The sequence below is a fragment of the Tachypleus tridentatus genome, chromosome 1 (genome assembly GCF_004210375.1).
Source record: "Tachypleus tridentatus isolate NWPU-2018 chromosome 1, ASM421037v1, whole genome shotgun sequence".
Classification (NCBI taxonomy): domain Eukaryota; kingdom Metazoa; phylum Arthropoda; class Merostomata; order Xiphosura; family Limulidae; genus Tachypleus; species Tachypleus tridentatus.
Window position 1 is genome coordinate 156966676 of NC_134825.1, and position 18478 is coordinate 156985153.

General features: G+C 32.4%; 1 protein-coding gene across 4 annotated transcripts in view; it reads left to right on the forward strand.

Moving 5' to 3' along the window:
• LOC143228384 (synaptosomal-associated protein 25-like) overlaps positions 1-17837 on the forward strand; it is a 157695-nt gene extending 139858 nt beyond the window's left edge. For 2 of the 4 annotated variants that reach the window (XM_076459668.1, XM_076459655.1), the window contains 3 exons: positions 1793-1921; positions 11006-11150; positions 13015-17837. In XM_076459668.1, coding sequence (XP_076315783.1) covers positions 1793-1921; positions 11006-11150; positions 13015-13080 — 340 coding nt within the window. In that variant the 3' untranslated portion in view covers positions 13081-17837. The remainder of the gene's footprint in view (positions 1-1792; positions 1922-11005; positions 11151-13014) is intronic. The other 2 variants (XM_076459663.1, XM_076459651.1) reach the window with 2 other exon arrangements.
• Positions 17838-18478: the final 641 nt, after the last annotated feature.

An 18478-nucleotide genomic window follows, 5' to 3' on the forward strand; every position in this document is an offset into this window, starting at 1 on the left:
ACTATCTACAACAGAGTCATGTTTTAAAACAATGAAAGGAGAATCAAAAAGAAAGGAAGGACACCTTTCGTTGCACGTCAGTAAGTCTACAGGCTTAGAACACTACGAATCGGGTTTCGATACCCTTATTGAGCATAGCGTTGTGCTTAACAACAAACAAACAGAAATATTTGGAACAAGGAGAAAGTGACATCTTTTGGTATAATGGCTAAATAGACGCAGAAGGTTCTTTTGGGTTCCTTGTTATGTCAGATTTACCAGTTATAAGGTTTCGTTGATCAGTTGCTCATCCATTGTGACTTTTTTGTTGGTCAACCGAGAAACGTTTCCAATTCGTTAGCAATTCTACTTTTTTTGTTTAGATTTATATGATGTTCTTATTGGTCAATTAGTTCTCTCGAGATGTCTGATTAGTTTGTTTTAACAAGCTCCTGATATGTTTCACTAACTGTTGTAAATTCGATTTACGTGCTTCGAATAAATCCACGTGTAGTGTGCAATCTATCGTCAATAAACCTATTACTATCAATTCCAAGAAACATAATGCGTACACTTTTTAATATAAAATTCATGCATAAGATACGATAACAGAAAATGTTATCCTAAAACCTTGAAAACATTTCTCGATTCTGTTCTTAGAACATATGGATTCGTACTAGTATTGCTCTCGTAGGAAGGGCTGAAATTTGCCCCCATTAAGAGAACTGGTCGATTTTCTTTCTGGACTCGAGGTATATTTGTATGTATACAAGGCCGATCAGTGGCCCATTGTGTAGCTTTGTGCTCAATTTCAAACAAAAATTAACAACACAAAAGTGCTGCTAAGCCTTCAAAACTGTAGCCCCATTTTTTTTAAGGTTTAGATAATTGACATATGTATATTAATATAACAAAATTGTCACGATTAAATCTATAAAACTGCTCCATTATTTTATTAAGTCTTCGGCTGATAAGCATATTGATATCACAGAAAATACTGATGTTAAATCTCTTTACTCTGAACTTAACATTTGACTATACTTTTATTATGGCTGTTAGAACTACAGCCATATACAGTATCTTATATTAACCTGTGTTTTAAAAAATGAATAATTTAGCTCATATGAAGAAAACATAACGATATTATTTTTATTAGAGCCAAAACGTAAAATTTATAATAATATATATTATAACATAAAAATAAAGGAATTTTTCTCAACTTCGGTGCCTACTAATAGAAAGGATTTCACTCTCTTTTTAGAGATAGTCGGCCATATTATGGAAAGTTGAAATATTTTTTGTGTTGTAACTACTGTTTCCGAATAAAATTACGTATAGACCACTATTACTTGTTTGCTTAACATTTCATAACACAACTCAAGATTTCTTATTCTATTTTAAATGAACAAAATACAAGAAATCAGAGCGCTTTTGATTACCTTTAACCGACTAAATGCTTTTTTCCCATTTATGGATCGTACACCAAATTTTAGTCTTATAAGCCCTCAAGTCTCTCCGTCAAGCCATTGAACCACCGTGGAGGAGGGCTTTTAAAATTGAAATTTAAAGAATTCACTTCTTACTTTTGAATATACATAACACATAGTCATGTGCCTCTTAACAGGGAATGAGATAAAAAGTTTTATTTCTAACATACTTAGCTGATTTCTTTCTACACAAACGATTTTCAAAGACAAACTCATTTGCTACTTTTATAATTTTAGTTTTACCGTTTTTTGCACTCGTAAGCACTCAGAAATGTGCTTTTGATTTTGTTTTTCTTGATAACACAATCGGATATTGTGTTCTACAGATCCAAGGAATTCAAAGAAGACCCGAGCACGTGGAAAGGCAACGAGGATGGGAAAATAGTGGGAAACCAACCAGCAAGAGTTATGGACGACAGGAATGGAGCTGGGCCAATGGGAGGCTATATCGCAAAGTAAGTTTGGGAAATAAAATACGGTAGAAAGAGAGGTTTTTTTTCTAACTAGTTGTCATTTATTATCGCGAGTTCCTTTCCATGAGAAATAACTACCTTCTTTGTTGTTGGTATTCCTGATAAGATAGAAAAATAATTTTCTGTGGGAATTAGTTTATAGTAACAGAAACACTTCAGAAAACGGTTTTATGTGTTATGGGTTGAAGCTGTCACATACAGTACTGAATTTGTCTAATAATATTTGAATTGTTTATTTTCAAATTATTCTTATTATAACGTTATTCAAAATACGGGTGACTTATATATGCTTATGAGGTATATTTACAAATTATAGTAAGACTCTGTTTTACGGCTTGTTTGTTTTTACCGTGACATGTTCAAATACAATTCAGTTCGAAAGTTATTATTTTTCGTGCGTATACATTTGCGAGAATGTTGCCTTTAAATTAAAAGCACTGTAATCTTCATCAAGTTTATTATGGTGTCAGTTAAATTTGATAGGATGAATGATGCGATGACAAAATGATGAAAACTGAATTGTCATTTGACCTTAAAACAACTTCTTCCAATAAACAAAGTTTATTCATTTAGTTCTTTTCATTATGGCACTGTGTAAAAATCATTTAGTTCTTCTCTTTATGGCACTTTGTAAAAATCATTTAGTTCTTCTCTTTATGGCACTTTGTAAAAATCATTTAGTTCTTCTCTTTATGGCACTTTGTAAAAATCATTTAGTTCTTCTCTTTATGGCACTTTGTAAAAATCATTTAGTTCTTCTCTTTATGGCACTTTGTAAAAATCATTTAGTTCTTCTCTTTATGGCACTTTGTAAAAAAAACTTTTTTTAAGGTGATCTTGTTTACAGTAATCATTAGAAGTAACAGATATACGAATATTTGTTGTTTTTTAAAGCAATTGAAACAAAGGTTTTAAAACTCAAATAAAATTTGGAAAACTCAACTATTAGTTGGCTGGGCCCGGCAAGGCCAAGCGTGTTAAGGCGTGCGATTCGTAATCCGAGGGTCGCGAATTCGCATCCCCGTCGCGTCAAACATGCTCGCTCTTTTAGCTGTGGGGCGTTATAATGTGACGGTCAATCTCACTATTCGTTGGTAAAAGAGTAGCCCAAGAGTTGGCGGTGGGTGATGATGACTAGCTGCCTTCCCTCTAGTCTTACACTGCTAAATTAGGTACGGCTAGCACAGATAGCCCTTGAGTAGCTTTGTGCGAAATTCAAAAAACAAACAATTAGTTGGCTATATTCGTTTTCTTTTTTATTTAACTTAAAACAAATTTAAATTTTTTTATTCAGGAATACTAATTTTGGTGGATAACTTATTGCTTATCTTAAGATACGTGTTTATAAAGATTTTTTAAGAGGTAAGGATATTCAATGGTTTATCCAAGTACGAATATCATAATTAGTATCATCCCCTAACGGTGCCCCGATGGAACTGCGGTAAGTCTACTGACTAACAGTGCTACAATCCGGGTTTCGATTCTGTCCGGTGGAGACAGCAGGTTAGCCCAACATTGGCTTACTTTAAAAAGGGGAAACAATGATTTAGTTAATTTTATATCGTTTATTCACAATTTGAGGTTTTCTTTAACACCCTTTTATGAACGAACACAATAGAATAGTAGCCAAGTATTTTAAAACCAACAATTCTAAATTAACGGATTTAAGACGATAATCCTTGATCAGAATACAGTAAAAAGTGTCTCATTATCTTCAGCTCTCGACTTCTTCCACTAAATGATCAACTCTGCATTTCAGCACGCTCTTTTGTTCGAAACGTTGTTTGCGTTGACGGGGTAAAAGAACACCTATATTTAAAACATATCTCTTAAGCACCAGCGCAGATGAGTAAGATAAAATCTTTAAAAGAAGTGAAGTTCGGTCATCATGGCCAGCATCACGTTTCTTACCCGTTTCGTTAGTTCAGATGCAGGAAACAGGCTGGTTGCATTAAAGATTAAAAAATAAAATTGCCTCTAGAGTTGTCAACTAATGAAAAACTAAAGCATCCACCAGAGCAGATGTAGTATCGATTCTTTGTCAGAATGAAAACTACGTGATGCACGTTAAGAACACTTCGTTTACATAGAGTGCGAGATCGATATGGACCCTACTTTAGAAGAGCTACTTTCAATCACGTAACCGAAACTTTCGTGTGCAATCTAGTAGTGGCTATGCATGATGTATACCTTTGTCTCTCTAATATACGTATAAAGGCTACAGTTTCTCTTATGTTATTTTCGACTCTAATTGTGCTCAGACATATTATTTTAAGTTTCAAATTCGCCACTTATGGAATTAAAACAACAAAATGAGCACAATAACTGCGATTATGGAAGGGAACAACAACCACTTTTTTTTATAGATTGAAAACAATTCCTGTATAAGAATAGTTATATTAATATTGAGTCATACCAACGAATGGGTTTTCATCTGTTTGTTCCATTTCCGAAACTTACGTGCACGTGAAAACCTGAATCGTATTTGCTCTATCTGTGACCTGCCTTTTCTTTATAGTGGACTTTTTGATCATAGAGTAAATATCTTTCTGCACTTTGCTAGAATCGCTTACTGACTTATGTAGTAAACGTTACTGTAAACATCACGAACTTCAATGAATCCTGTGTTACAGTAACCATTTATTTAATTTACAGACTTGAACTTTCGTGGATATGTTTGATTTTGTTATCGAAATGTGTGTGAAAGTTAACTGTTGAAAAAAGACATTTGTAAACTGTACTTCAAATAATCATTTAATCTGGCATTGTATTTGTATGAATAGGTAGTGTGACAGAGGAACATACAAACAAACAGATTGATATATATACATAGATATATTTCACTTTCAGAGTTTGTTACAGAAAAACTTAACACAAATCATGAGTCGTGATTTCGTTAAACAGTTAGTGACGACAAATCTAACGTTTGGTACAAGGCAAGCATTTCTACTGTTTAAACTGCTTAAGGACAGGCAATGTGGATTACATATTCTTTGAAGATTTGTTCAAATATTGACTTAAACCTCCTAAAAACACAGAAAACATTATGATCATAATCAATCGTAAAATATATTTTACGCTTTACAATTTTACAAAAGTTTTGGGTTCAATGTAGATATCACAGATACCCATTTACCATGGTCTTCATAAGCATTCATTAAAATAATCATTACTTGTATCGTTTAATAGAAGCATATTAACTAGACACTGAATATAAAGATGCAGCGAACCTACAGTACTATTATAATAAAACATTCGTTAACTGTCACCGTCCTGGACTTGTTTCAAACGAACAGAAAGAATAAAAACCTTGTTCATCTGTTATAACTGGATTTTATCATTTCACGTTTCAACATCTGTTTTAAAAAACAACGTAGAAGTAACTTACATATACTAATTATTTAAATGTTTCTTATTAAGTTACTACCAGTAACAACATGCTAAAGTTTTAGCTAGAAGAGTGATAGAAAGTGACGAATTTGATTTAATGAAGAGAAAAACATTTCCATTTACCTAATCATCCTAGAAGATTCATCAGACTTAATATTATCGAGAGAAAGAGAGATTTTTAATTTCGTTACTGATATTAGGGAAAAACTCTGCGTGAGTTACATACTGTATTTTAAGATATGATAAAAGAAAATTAAAAAATATATATCATTCCACACAAATGAAGCAGAACGAATAAGATTAGAGGCGTTTTTAAAACCACATGATATCTAAGACTGATAACAAGGGACGCATTACGTTTGACAGACTGATCAATCAGGAGAGTTTGTGCAAAACAAGAAAGGCGTGTTTTTCTCAAGACACCCCAATAAGGAAAAGGTGGAAGATATTGGACCTAAAATTATCCAAGGGTAGAACGGTTAGGAAGTTATATTGACGATAAATTATTCTACTGTAGTAAAGAGCACGATACGTAATGCGATCCCATTTGTCTGTAAGCGATATGCTGAAAATAACTAGTAATTTTCCCTTTTGGAGTATAAATAATAAGGCACAGAGATAAGCATGCTGTGCGTAAAAGGTTGATATTAAGATAAGACTAGTTGAACAAGTTTACACTACTGATACTTTTCCAAAAAATTTCAAATTTTCACTTCATTAGCTCATTTCCAATGTTACATTTAGTGCATTTGTTCAAACTAATATTTTAGCATTGTCTCCTCCTCATTAGCTCATTTCCAATGTTACATTTAGTGTATTTGTTCAAACTAATATTTCAGCATTGTCTCCTCCTCATTAGCTCATTTCCAATGTTACATTTAGTGTATTTGTTCAAACTAATATTTTAGCATTGTCTCCTCATCATTAGCTCATTTCCAATGTTACATTTAGTGTATTTGTTCAAACTAATATTTTAGCATTGTCTCCTCATCATTAGCTCATTTCCAATGTTACACTTAGTGTATTTGTTCAAACTAATATTTTAGCATTGTCTCCTCATCATTAGCTCATTTCCAATGTTACACTTAGTGTATTTGTTCAAACTAATATTTTAGCATTGTTTCCTCCTCATTAGCTCATTTCCAATGTTACATTTAGTGTATTTGTTCAAACTAATATTTTAGCATTGTCTCCTCCTCATTAGCTCATTTCCAATGTTACATTTAGTGTATTTGTTCAAACTAATATTTTAGCATTGTCTCCTCATCATTAGCTCATTTCCAATGTTACATTTAGTGTATTTGTTCAAACTAATATTTTAGCATTGTCTCCTCATCATTAGCTCATTTCCAATGTTACATTTAGTGTATTTGTTCAAACTAATATTTTAGCATTGTCTCCTCATCATTAGCTCATTTCCAATGTTACACTTAGTGTATTTGTTCAAACTAATATTTTGGCATTGTCTCCTCATCATTAGCTCATTTCCAATGTTACATTTAGTGTATTTGTCCAAACTAATATTTTAGCATTGTCTCCTCCTCATTAGCTCATTTCCAATGTTACATTTAGTGTATTTGTTCAAACTAATAATTTAGCATTGTCTCCTCATCATTAGCTCATTTCCAATGTTACACTTAGTGTATTTGTTCAAACTAATATTTTAGCATTGTCTCCTCATCATTAGCTCATTTCCAATGTTACATTTAGTGTATTTGTTCAAACTAATATTTTAGCATTGTCTCCTCATCATTAGCTCATTTCCAATGTTACACTTAGTGTATTTGTTCAAACTAATATTTTAGCATTGTCTCCTCATCATTAGCTCATTTCCAATGTTACACTTAGTGTATTTGTTCAAACTAATATTTTAGCATTGTTTCCTCCTCATTAGCTCATTTCCAATGTTACATTTAGTGTATTTGTTCAAACTAATATTTTAGCATTGTCTCCTCCTCATTAGCTCATTTCCAATGTTACATTTAGTGTATTTGTTCAAACTAATATTTTAGCATTGTCTCCTCATCATTAGCTCATTTCCAATGTTACATTTAGTGTATTTGTTCAAACTAATATTTTAGCATTGTCTCCTCATCATTAGCTCATTTCCAATGTTACATTTAGTGTATTTGTTCAAACTAATATTTTAGCATTGTCTCCTCATCATTAGCTCATTTCCAATGTTACACTTAGTGTATTTGTTCAAACTAATATTTTGGCATTGTCTCCTCATCATTAGCTCATTTCCAATGTTACATTTAGTGTATTTGTCCAAACTAATATTTTAGCATTGTCTCCTCCTCATTAGCTCATTTCCAATGTTACATTTAGTGTATTTGTTCAAACTAATAATTTAGCATTGTCTCCTCATCATTAGCTCATTTCCAATGTTACACTTAGTGTATTTGTTCAAACTAATATTTTAGCATTGTCTCCTCATCATTAGCTCATTTCCAATGTTACACTTAGTGTATTTGTTCAAACTAATATTTTAGCATTGTCTCCTCATCATTAGCTCATTTCCAATGTTACATTTAGTGTATTTGTTCAAACTAATATTTTAGCATTGTCTCCTCCAATATAAATTACTACTTATATATACAACTCTTATATGGAAATTGAAACACCTTTCAGTGAATTAAAAACGCGTGTGGAGATAGATATACAAAGCTAAACAACCAAGTGAAATATCTAAACGTATTTTGAAATAAACATAGCAACAAGTACCACAGCTGAACTTTTATAAATGTTGCGTTTATTTGTTGTTTTTTCCTAAATAATTGTTTTTCTCAGATATTTCGCGCATAACTACACAGGGGAACAACCTGCGTATGGCCGTCACTAATTTTAAACTGATATACTAGAGGCAAGGCAACTAGTCAACAGCACCCACCTCCAACTCTTGGGGTACTCATAAAATAATGGGATTTCTTAACGTTCAGTGTTATAACACATTCGCAGCATCAAACTACGCCGAGCCTTTTGGTGGCAGTAGTCAATAATCCATGAACCTTCGGATCCATAATCCAAGCACGCACTCTGTGACCAGTCGTTTTTCAACGCTGTCTTTTCTCTGGTCTTTCATTACCAAATTAGAGACAGTTAGGGCAGATAGGCCTCGCATAGTTTGGCGCGAAATTAAATAAACAAACCTTTCTCAACAGAGACGTTTATTCAACAATAGCAACCACGATCAAACAGAGTAAGTGAATATTGTCGAAAATACAGAATCAAAATAAACACCACTAGTAGTATTCACAAAGTTAACTAAACACAAAAAAAGTACAACCAGAGATCTATATGAATGGAGCACAGCTTCAGACTGCTACATCTGCAAAATTCCTAAGACTAGCATTCGACTCTAAGCTAATATGGCTAAACCACCTAAATAATATTAAACAAAAAATTTAGCGGAGAACAAGCTATGCTAGGAGTCTAACTGGTAAGGCCCCGGCATGGTCAGGTGGGTAAGGCACTTGACTCGTAATCTGAGGGTCGCGGGCTCGAATCCCCGTCACACCAAGTATGCTTGCCCTTTCAGCCGTGGGGGCGTTATAATGTGACGATCAATCCCACTAGTCGTTGGTAAAAGACTAGTCCAAGAGTTAGCGGTGGGTAGTGATGACTAGCTGCCTTCCCTCTAGTCTTACACTGCTAAATTGGAGACGGCTAGCGCAGATAGCCCTCGTGTAGCTTTGCGCAAAATTCAAAACAAAACAAACAAAATTAACTGGTAAAAATAGAGGAAGTAACAACAGACAATATTTTAAAAATATATAAAACATACATTAAACCCGTAATTGATAATGCAGCCCCTGCGTGGATAAACATAAGTAAAAAACTTTTACAAGCCAAACTACAAACAATACAAAATACACTCCTCACAACAGCGTATAAAAGTATCCAAAACTACCTCATCAGAATTATACATAAATACTCACACATAGCAACAATAGCAGATAGACTCTTACATAGTACACTAAATTATTTTGACAAAAACTAGAACATAAACGAACTAGTAAGCGAACTACACAGGCACTGCATACATTATGAGGATAGTCCTAAATACCTTTCCCCAGGTCTCCTACTTGTACAATGGTAAGTCTAAGGATTTACAATCCTAAAATAAGGGGTTCGATTTCCCTATATGGACTCAGCAGATAGCCCGATGTGGCTTTGCTATAATAAAACACCCACACACCCTTTCCCCAGTAAATATATATATTCAAAAAACAAAAAGGGCACCTATAAACTAGACTCCACATTAATTTAGGGACTAACTAATAAGCATTGAAAGGATTTTATGTAAGTATTTTATGGTTAATGCCTATGTAGTGGTAGTGCAATTTGTTATGGATATATTTGCACCAAGTGAATATGCAGATAGTACATGGTGGACATTGCCCTAATAAGAGCCTGAGTAAGTGCGGGTTACTCTGGCCCTCGTGTGAAATTTATAAATACACTTGACAGGTTGCTAATACCATTGCAAAGGAAGGAGGAAGAGGTTAACGAAACCTGACCCTTCCGGGTATACAAACACAAATAACGATTATTAAAATCAAGACTTGTAACACCAAAATCATAACCACGATCCAGCAGGAAACATCATAAACACAATAACTGAACACGAGACTATACAATCCATAACACAAAACAAAGAACCCGGAGAAGATTACAAACAATAATGTTATAAAAAGGTACTCGGAGAATGTTTGATCACTTAACAGTTCTATTTAATCTATATATTACTTCAGGATACGTTCCTGCCTCTTAAAAGCAAGCAAATGTACTTATGTTCTTGAAGGAAGGAAAACCAACGAATGACTTGGAAAGTTACAGAACGATAAATTTAACTAGTTGTCTTGGCAATGTTTTAAAAACGAATAATTAGCAATAGGATCTCAATTTTTCTAGAGATCTCATCAAAATTATCTGTAGTTCAAAATGGTTTCAGACAATTTCGGCAAACAACTGATCATTTAGTTAGGATTACTGAAACCATAAGCGATATCAAGAAAGCATTCGTCGTTGTATGGCATATTAGTCTAAGATTGAAATGAAAAGAAATGGTTACCAACAAGAGTTATTCGCTCGCTGTCCAACTTTAAGAGACGATAAAAAATGTTGAGAGCACCTACTCGAAATATTTTACTCCAGAGGCGGGTGTTCTTCATGTAAAAATAGTTAGCCCTATCCTGTCCATCGTGTATGTGAGCGACATGCCATTAAACGATATTAATTGTAGTTCAACTTCATGATATTTAAAAAGGGTATTTTGATGCATACATACGCACTGGTGAATATGTCTTACATTACTAACCAATCTAATCTGTCAGAATAAATCTTTTACGTAAATTTCAGTGTCACTAATCAAGATGGTAGGTTAAATAAAATTTATTTAAAGTATAGTGTAACTAAACAAACCGTCCGGATAAATAAAGTTTGCAGGAACTTCAGTGTAACCAACTGAGTTAGCAGGTTAAATACGGTTAACTAAAAGTTATCAGGTTAAATATGATTAGAAGTAATATATGGATCACCACAGAAGCGATGCTAGTTCTAACGTTTTGAAATGGTGGCCTGATTTATAAGCAAGGAAGAACATACATTATTAAGGACGAGATTTCCTGGAAATATTATGGAGCTTACATCTTATTTCGTTGTTGTTTTTAGGATTACTAACGATGCCCGTGAAGAAGAAATGGAAGAAAACATGCAGCAAGTAAGTACAATGGTTGGAAATTTACGTAACATGGCCATCGACATGGGAAGTGAAATTGAATCTCAGAACAGACAACTGGACAGGATTAACCAAAAAGTAAGTGAACAACTTTGTTTTAAACAAAGACTTTTGTGGTCGTTCCTTACAGAGTGCACTTTTCATCGGACGGTTCAACAAGAATTACAAACAAAAAATAAGTGAATAGTCTTATTTTAACTCAACATGAGTGTAGGTCAGTGGTTTTCGATCTTTCTGAATCCGTATAACTCTTCACAGCGTGCTTTATCATATAATAAAAGTTTACACAACTTCAAGCCCTGTTTGTACCTGGTCTCATTGCAGCGACTTGTTATTATGTTGTGTCAGTGTGAAGCCATGAAACCCGTTATTCTAGTAAAGAAGTATGATATACTTGGATAACAAATTATATAATTTGTGTATTTACGTATTAGAATATATGAAACTTTTGTATTCCGCAGAACCCTAGATGTTTTGGAACTCCAATTGAGAATGAGAATCGCTGGCGTATGCCAGAGTGGAGATGCGATTGAAACCCCTAAATTGTAACCATTTAGGTATAAAACATTTAGAAAAAAAAACTAGTCTCTAATACTTTAAAAATGCACCATTTTCTGTGAAAGTTTCAAATAAGTGTGAGGGGAGGCACGAGCCCCGAACGTTCTCGTATGGCTTTGACACTAATCTTCCTTTTTAAAGATATCTTCCTCTGCCAAAGACCCTTTCTTCCTTGCCTTTTAGTGAGTGAACTTCGTCAGACAGTTGGACGACATTAACCGATACGTAAAAAAGCAGTACATTTCTTTGTCAGTATTATGAATGTTTTTCGTTGTATGGAAGTTCTAAATGCATAGTTTCCGTGTTTTGGTACAGAAAAAAATAGTTTAATTTTCTTATACATTTAATCATTCTCAGAATCCTCTCACCATTGTGATTTATCTTTTACCTTTTGTCACCGTTTATTTCGCTACTTTTCTAAGGTTTCACTGCTGTGCAGAGCACATTCAAAGTTCCATTGGATTATTTTAACATTGTTTCATGAAATGTAATAAACTATATTACCTTTAATATAATTATATATATTTTAATATTTTGGTAGAACGCAGAATCATCTATAGAATAAACTTATTGAAAATCGTTTCTAACTTACTATTTAAACCAGTCGTATTTTTTCAGAAAAATTCATTGATAAAAATAAAACAAAGATTGAGTTTAATGTATTATTTTATATTAGCGAATATTTTAACATTTCTGTATAAACACCGAATAATTTTAAGTGTAATCTATTACAACTAGATTTGTGTTCATCTTTAAATTATATATTATTAACAACAGTGTTATTGCGATAATTTTTCAACTTTTACGTGTAATATGATTTGAAAAAAGCTTTTGGTTGTTGCTTCTTCTATACTAAAACCAGTCAAGTGTAAATTAGACACTTGTGTTGACGTCTCGCAAGTATTATGCCATCCACACCAATAGCTATTTGTCTAATTTTTTGTCTTTCTTTTTCTTTTATTTCTTCTTTTCTCTTCTTTCTTTTCTCAAAACGTTAAATAAACCAGATTTGATGTGTAACATTTCTTACATTTTATGTTTTATAAAACATGGTGACCTTGTTCCTCCTCTCCATATCGCACATGCACATGTACGATCCCTGCATGTTCATTACTGTTGACTGTCTGGTGATGATTGGTCGTCAGATCTGTTATTCAGAATTTCAACGTACATGAAGGGATCGCACATGCACATGTACGATCCCTGCATGTTCATTACTGTTGACTGTCTGGTGATGATTGGTCGTCAGATCTGTTATTCAGAATTTCAACGTACAATATTTTCCTTTTCTTCTTTCGTCTTCCTCCAAGGAGGCACATTCAGACGATATGTAAACAAGAAACTGATTAAATAATGATCATTCCTGTTTTGTATCATATTCCAGGCAACATCTAATGAGTCACGAATTACAGCAGCCAACCAGAGAGCCACCAAGCTTCTCAAGGATTAGTTCATATACTAATGGTGCACGACGTCAGGGCAACCGGACCTGCTACTTTCTTCGAACCTTGTAATCAAGAAAAAGAGAAATAGTCTGGTTGATCATACATCAGACTTTAAAATGTAGCTGTCTTTTCTTTCTTCGGTACTTACTTCACTGTATCTCAACGTCGGATGTTAAACTTCACTTGCTGTGTCCTGTATAGCTTTAAATGGTGAATCCTTCAATCCACATTTTTATGTATCACTCCCAATTTTCATGCATGTTTGCAATATTTTTTCCTGTTGAAACGTAGCAGTATTTCTGGATCTCTTGAAGTCATAATCCTATAGATGTGTTGTTTGTTAATCTTTATAGCGTACGTGTATTTATGGTTCTAACAGTTCTTAATTGATAAGGTGTGCCTAAATCTATTTTAACTGTCTAGATCAAACTATTGTTAGTTTGTAAGATACGAACTGATTCGTCTCTTTGCTTCAAAGAAATATGCGTTCTCCAAGATTTTAAGATATAAGTATACCATTAGTATATATAAGTTTCTTGCTTTGTGTTCGAAAGTTTTCGTACATATATCTTAAATCATTTGCGTTTAAGTAAGTGTTTTATGGATTGCAAAAAAACAATATTCCAATAAATCTTGTCAATATACAGTTTTAAAGAACAGTACCTTAATGCCAAGTTGTGTCAAAATCAAATTAGCATCATTGTACTACAGTTACCTGGTACATCACGTTTTAAATGTGGAATATAAATCATCGGACAACTAAACCTAATTCTTTCTGTTGTTCCAGTTATATAGGTTTATCAACGTTTTCAGACTAGCAACATTAGAGAGATATTTATTTCATATAATCATATATCGAAATATCTACACACATTTGTTTTATGAAATGACTTCAAAAGAAACTATAGATAAAGTTATCCATTAATGCATAATTGCAATCATCTCTTACGATGTAGTGCGTGACATGGATGAATTAACTGGTTTTACAACTTATAGCTTTACATTTCTTATATCCAGCTGAAGTGTAACAGTCATTTTGGTTTTAAGAATATTTTATCATCTTCCTTTCAGTTTACATCATAATATTTAAAAATATATATTGTTTTTTTTAATTCCGCTATAGAAGGCTACAGATGTCCTTAAAACTAAATTGTTTTAACTTTCACAAGTACAGAGTTGTTATTTACTGAATGTTCATATACGAGCTTACGTCTCACCTAGATAAAGCTAAAAGAAACTAAATGCTGTTATTTTCAAATTTAAATTATTTCACAGAATAGGAGTTTCTTACTTGTTCAGTATGCTTTGATCATGTTCGTGACGTTATGAGTGTTCTCAACTTACTGAAAAAAGTACGTGTTTGATCATGCAAGATGGACTGTGTACACATATTTTGCTAAGAATATAAAAAGTGAGTTTGTAAATAGACCGTGTACAAATACATGGAATAGTGATCGATTTGATTGGTGCTACAGTCGTTCGTTTTACTAATGTTCGCCAGGAACCAAACAAATTACAACGATCTTTGTTCATTAAATTAAAATTGATATTAGTATCTATTTCTTGTTATTTTATGTGTGCTTGAATGCGTTGTGCTAGTTGTTTGTGGCCTGCTTTGAAATGTTGGCTCTTCTTGTGGTGTCGTACTGTGAAAACAAAATTTGCTTAACTCGAATGTATTTACGACACCATATTCATTTCTTGAGATATAAAGTTAATCGAAAATAGATTATGATTATTTTTTTTTAATTTTTGTTTACAAAAAATAATGTATAGCAAAAAACGTATTATCTGAATATCTGTTAATTTCATTAGCTTCTTATTGGCTAATTGTCGTTTTGGGAGAAATTAACATAATTGTGTTCGTTCACTTAGAAAGTCGTTGTGAATCGATTTTGTTTTTCAGTTACTGAGGTAGAATGGGAAGTGAAACGTAGTAGGCGTAAGAAACGCATATGATATTTATATAGCGAACAAAATGGTAAGTAAAAGGAAAATAGTTGAAAATATGTCACCCTGCATCACGTTAAAGAACACACGTGAAAACCATGAGTGAGCGAAAATCGCGAACAATATTCATCAAACGAGAACCAACACGAAAGGTCACCAATGACGTATCGGAAATTATACATTTTATATAGAGAAAAGAAAAATAACTTAAATATTGTTAGGGCATTCACGTGCGTTTTATCAGATCGTTTGAAATTGAGTATAGATTTAATCTTTATTATAAAGCTTGCAACCCTTTAGTGTTGTTGTTTTTTTCCTTCTACTCATTTACTTAATTCACTTGGTGACATGAATTCGTTTAAGTTTTCCAGCTGGAAATTTCACTTGATTTGAATATCCCTAACTTTAAATACCAGTCACTTGGAGTCAACTATACATAGTGTTATAGGAGTGCTGTATATACCTATATTTATTCACAGATTATATTACTTTTCTTGGTTTTATTTAAAGTGTGGTTTATGCAGTCATGATTCAACGACGTGGGTTAATTTAAAATAGTTTATTTTTTTGTGTTATTTATAGTGTATATATTACTAATATAAATAGGTATTAAATGTAAAAAAAAAATGTTTTAGCTAGTACGGTGACGTCACTCGTCCAAATTCTATTATTAAGACCCAATAATATGTTTACTTGATCTAACTCTAGCGTCATTCGTTTTACAAATCGTGTTGTGGCTGAACATTTAAGACAAGTTAGTTTATAACAGGTGTGGTTACTAACGTGTGTGTGTTTAGGATTACATACTTCAGATGACTTTTAGCTTTGCATTTAATTTTTAAGGTGGTTTGTAAAATATGTACGGTGTAACGTATTACAGGATATTAATGCACTTTCAAAGTAATACACATTTATGGTGGTGACACACCTCTGCCACTAGTTGGATATTGTTATATATCTTGTCATATCAAAAGTTAAGTAACACAATCCCCTTGAATATCTTCGACTGTTTCTCATGTTATTCTAACTAGAAAGTAAACTGACCACTAAAGTGGCAGCACTAGTTGTTTTAAGAGAATTAGGTATAAGTTTTATCGACACTGACTTTTACAGTGTATTGTATAAACCTGACAACATATAAAATGTGTGATGTGATTTAATGACACCAGAAAAGCGAAGCGTGTGTTTGCCAGCATCACGTGCATTATGTTATAATGAGTTAACTCAAAGAGAGAAACACGATACATAGGTGTAGAGTATAGAGTAAACTCTTTAACGTCAGATTGACTAATCATGCTTATAAACGTGTCTACTATTTACTGGTTAACTGTAAAATGTACAATAACACCATTCGATGCCATGTTATTACTAAATCTACAATAACTTGCGTTGATTCCGAATATACTACATCTGATAAAACCATTTTAAATCAAATACGAAAAACATAAAATAATACGATATTAAGACTGGATAGACTGTAAGATGTAAAATATCTTTTAAAATTATTTTACTATTATGTATAAACAATACGATATTGACACTGAATAAACTATAAGATATAAAACATCTGTTAAAATTATTTTACTATTATGTTTAAAACAATGCATTTTTAACACCAGATGAAACATTAGATATAAAACGATATATACTAACTTCCTGTTCGTTATTGAATATCAAACTGTGTCTGATAACCGCAAATTGGTTTCAGTAGAAAAATGTGTGTATCTCTTCTGATTTTCTGTTGTATAAACCGTTACTTATAAGTAAAAAACATAGCATTAGTATAAGTACATTGTACAGCTAAAACGTTTTGCCGTAAAAGTTCTGTAAAAGTAATATATTTTTCAAATATACAAGTGATTATGTAAGCATTTTATTGTTTCCGTTAATGGGTGATACCAGGATTTATAACTTGATATAATGAGATGGGATGTTTTAAAGTTAACCCAGAAATATAACTGGTTAAAACGCAGTTAACTGAAACTGAGTGGTTTTGATTTCGTTTTTCAGTGGGGAAAAAAAAATGGTATTGTGGACGAAATATATCATTTAAAGTACAAGCAGTTACGTGCGTTGAAACCGTGGGAGACACGGAAATAAAATGGCGAACTAATCAATGAACTCACGATATTACAATAAATATGTCAGCAAAAGAACATATACTAATATTTCAAACTCGATTTATTTATTACCGTTGATAACGTAATTTAAAAGCTGCTCAGAAAAACTAAAATTGCGATGTCTCGTTTCAGAACAAATAAAGAACAAAATATTGAAATATATAAAACGTTATTGGTTCTTTAACTTAATTGCTGGACATCACGTATGATATTAAATTTAGCAACAATGAAACAGTTAAGATCAACCAGTAACTGACTGCTGTGACGTGCACGTGCTTATGAGCTTATTACAGTTGTGTTGCATTTTTTATACTACGTAAAACGTCTATTCGCGTCAATTTTGATTTTTGAAAATAAAGTCAAGTCTCCTGCATGTTCGCATATATATACATATATATATATATCATAACTGTAAATATACATGGACCTTAAAGTTTATTGAATATCTCTGTCATTCTTAGATAATATATATATATGTATATACATATATATAGACTTCTGTGTTTATGGTCATTATGCCTCATATACTGTTGGAAACTTATGTAAAACATTAAACTGTAGGTTATAGAAAATGTGTAATTACGTTCATTCGATTGCTTGCTTTATTCGACATGAGTAGAACCATAGAAATTCGATTTTCTTGTTTTGTATATGTGTGACTATTAATAAAATGTATCAATGATGTTTAAAAACGTTTCTGTCTACAAATGTTCAAGTCTTTACTCAGGTCACTATCACTGTGCTACCGTAGAAACAGCCTGATATACACTTAAAAATATATTTGTTTTATTTATTTTCTATTCTATTTTTCTACGGATTTCAGAATGTTAAACTAATGTAGTTTAACAAAACTAATTTGGAAAGTTTAAATCTCTTACCCCGTAGAGTAAGAATCTGGCCAAATTTATCAGTCTTTGCTTTTCCGTTTCAACCAGATTATTACAAAAGAAAGTAAACTGTGTTAAGGTTTAATTCTACAAAATGAACCAAAATTAAATATAAACCCTCGAGAAAAAGGAGAGGTCAGCAAAATCAGATCAAATTAACTACTTTTTATGCTAATCAAGTTAAATAGATTCCAATATCCATTTTAATTTATATGTATTAAAGAAACAATGTTCATTTAAATGAGAATCTTATTTCATATTGTATACCTTTACTTTGATGTATTTATACACTCAAATGTATAGAAATCATAATACCAATCTTATGGATGACTTTTTTTCTTTCAAGGTTACCGTATTATATGAAAGAGTTTCAACTTAACATGTTAAATGCTTGAACACTTAGCCTAAACGCTTTACATTAACGATGGTTTAATCAACTGTGTAAG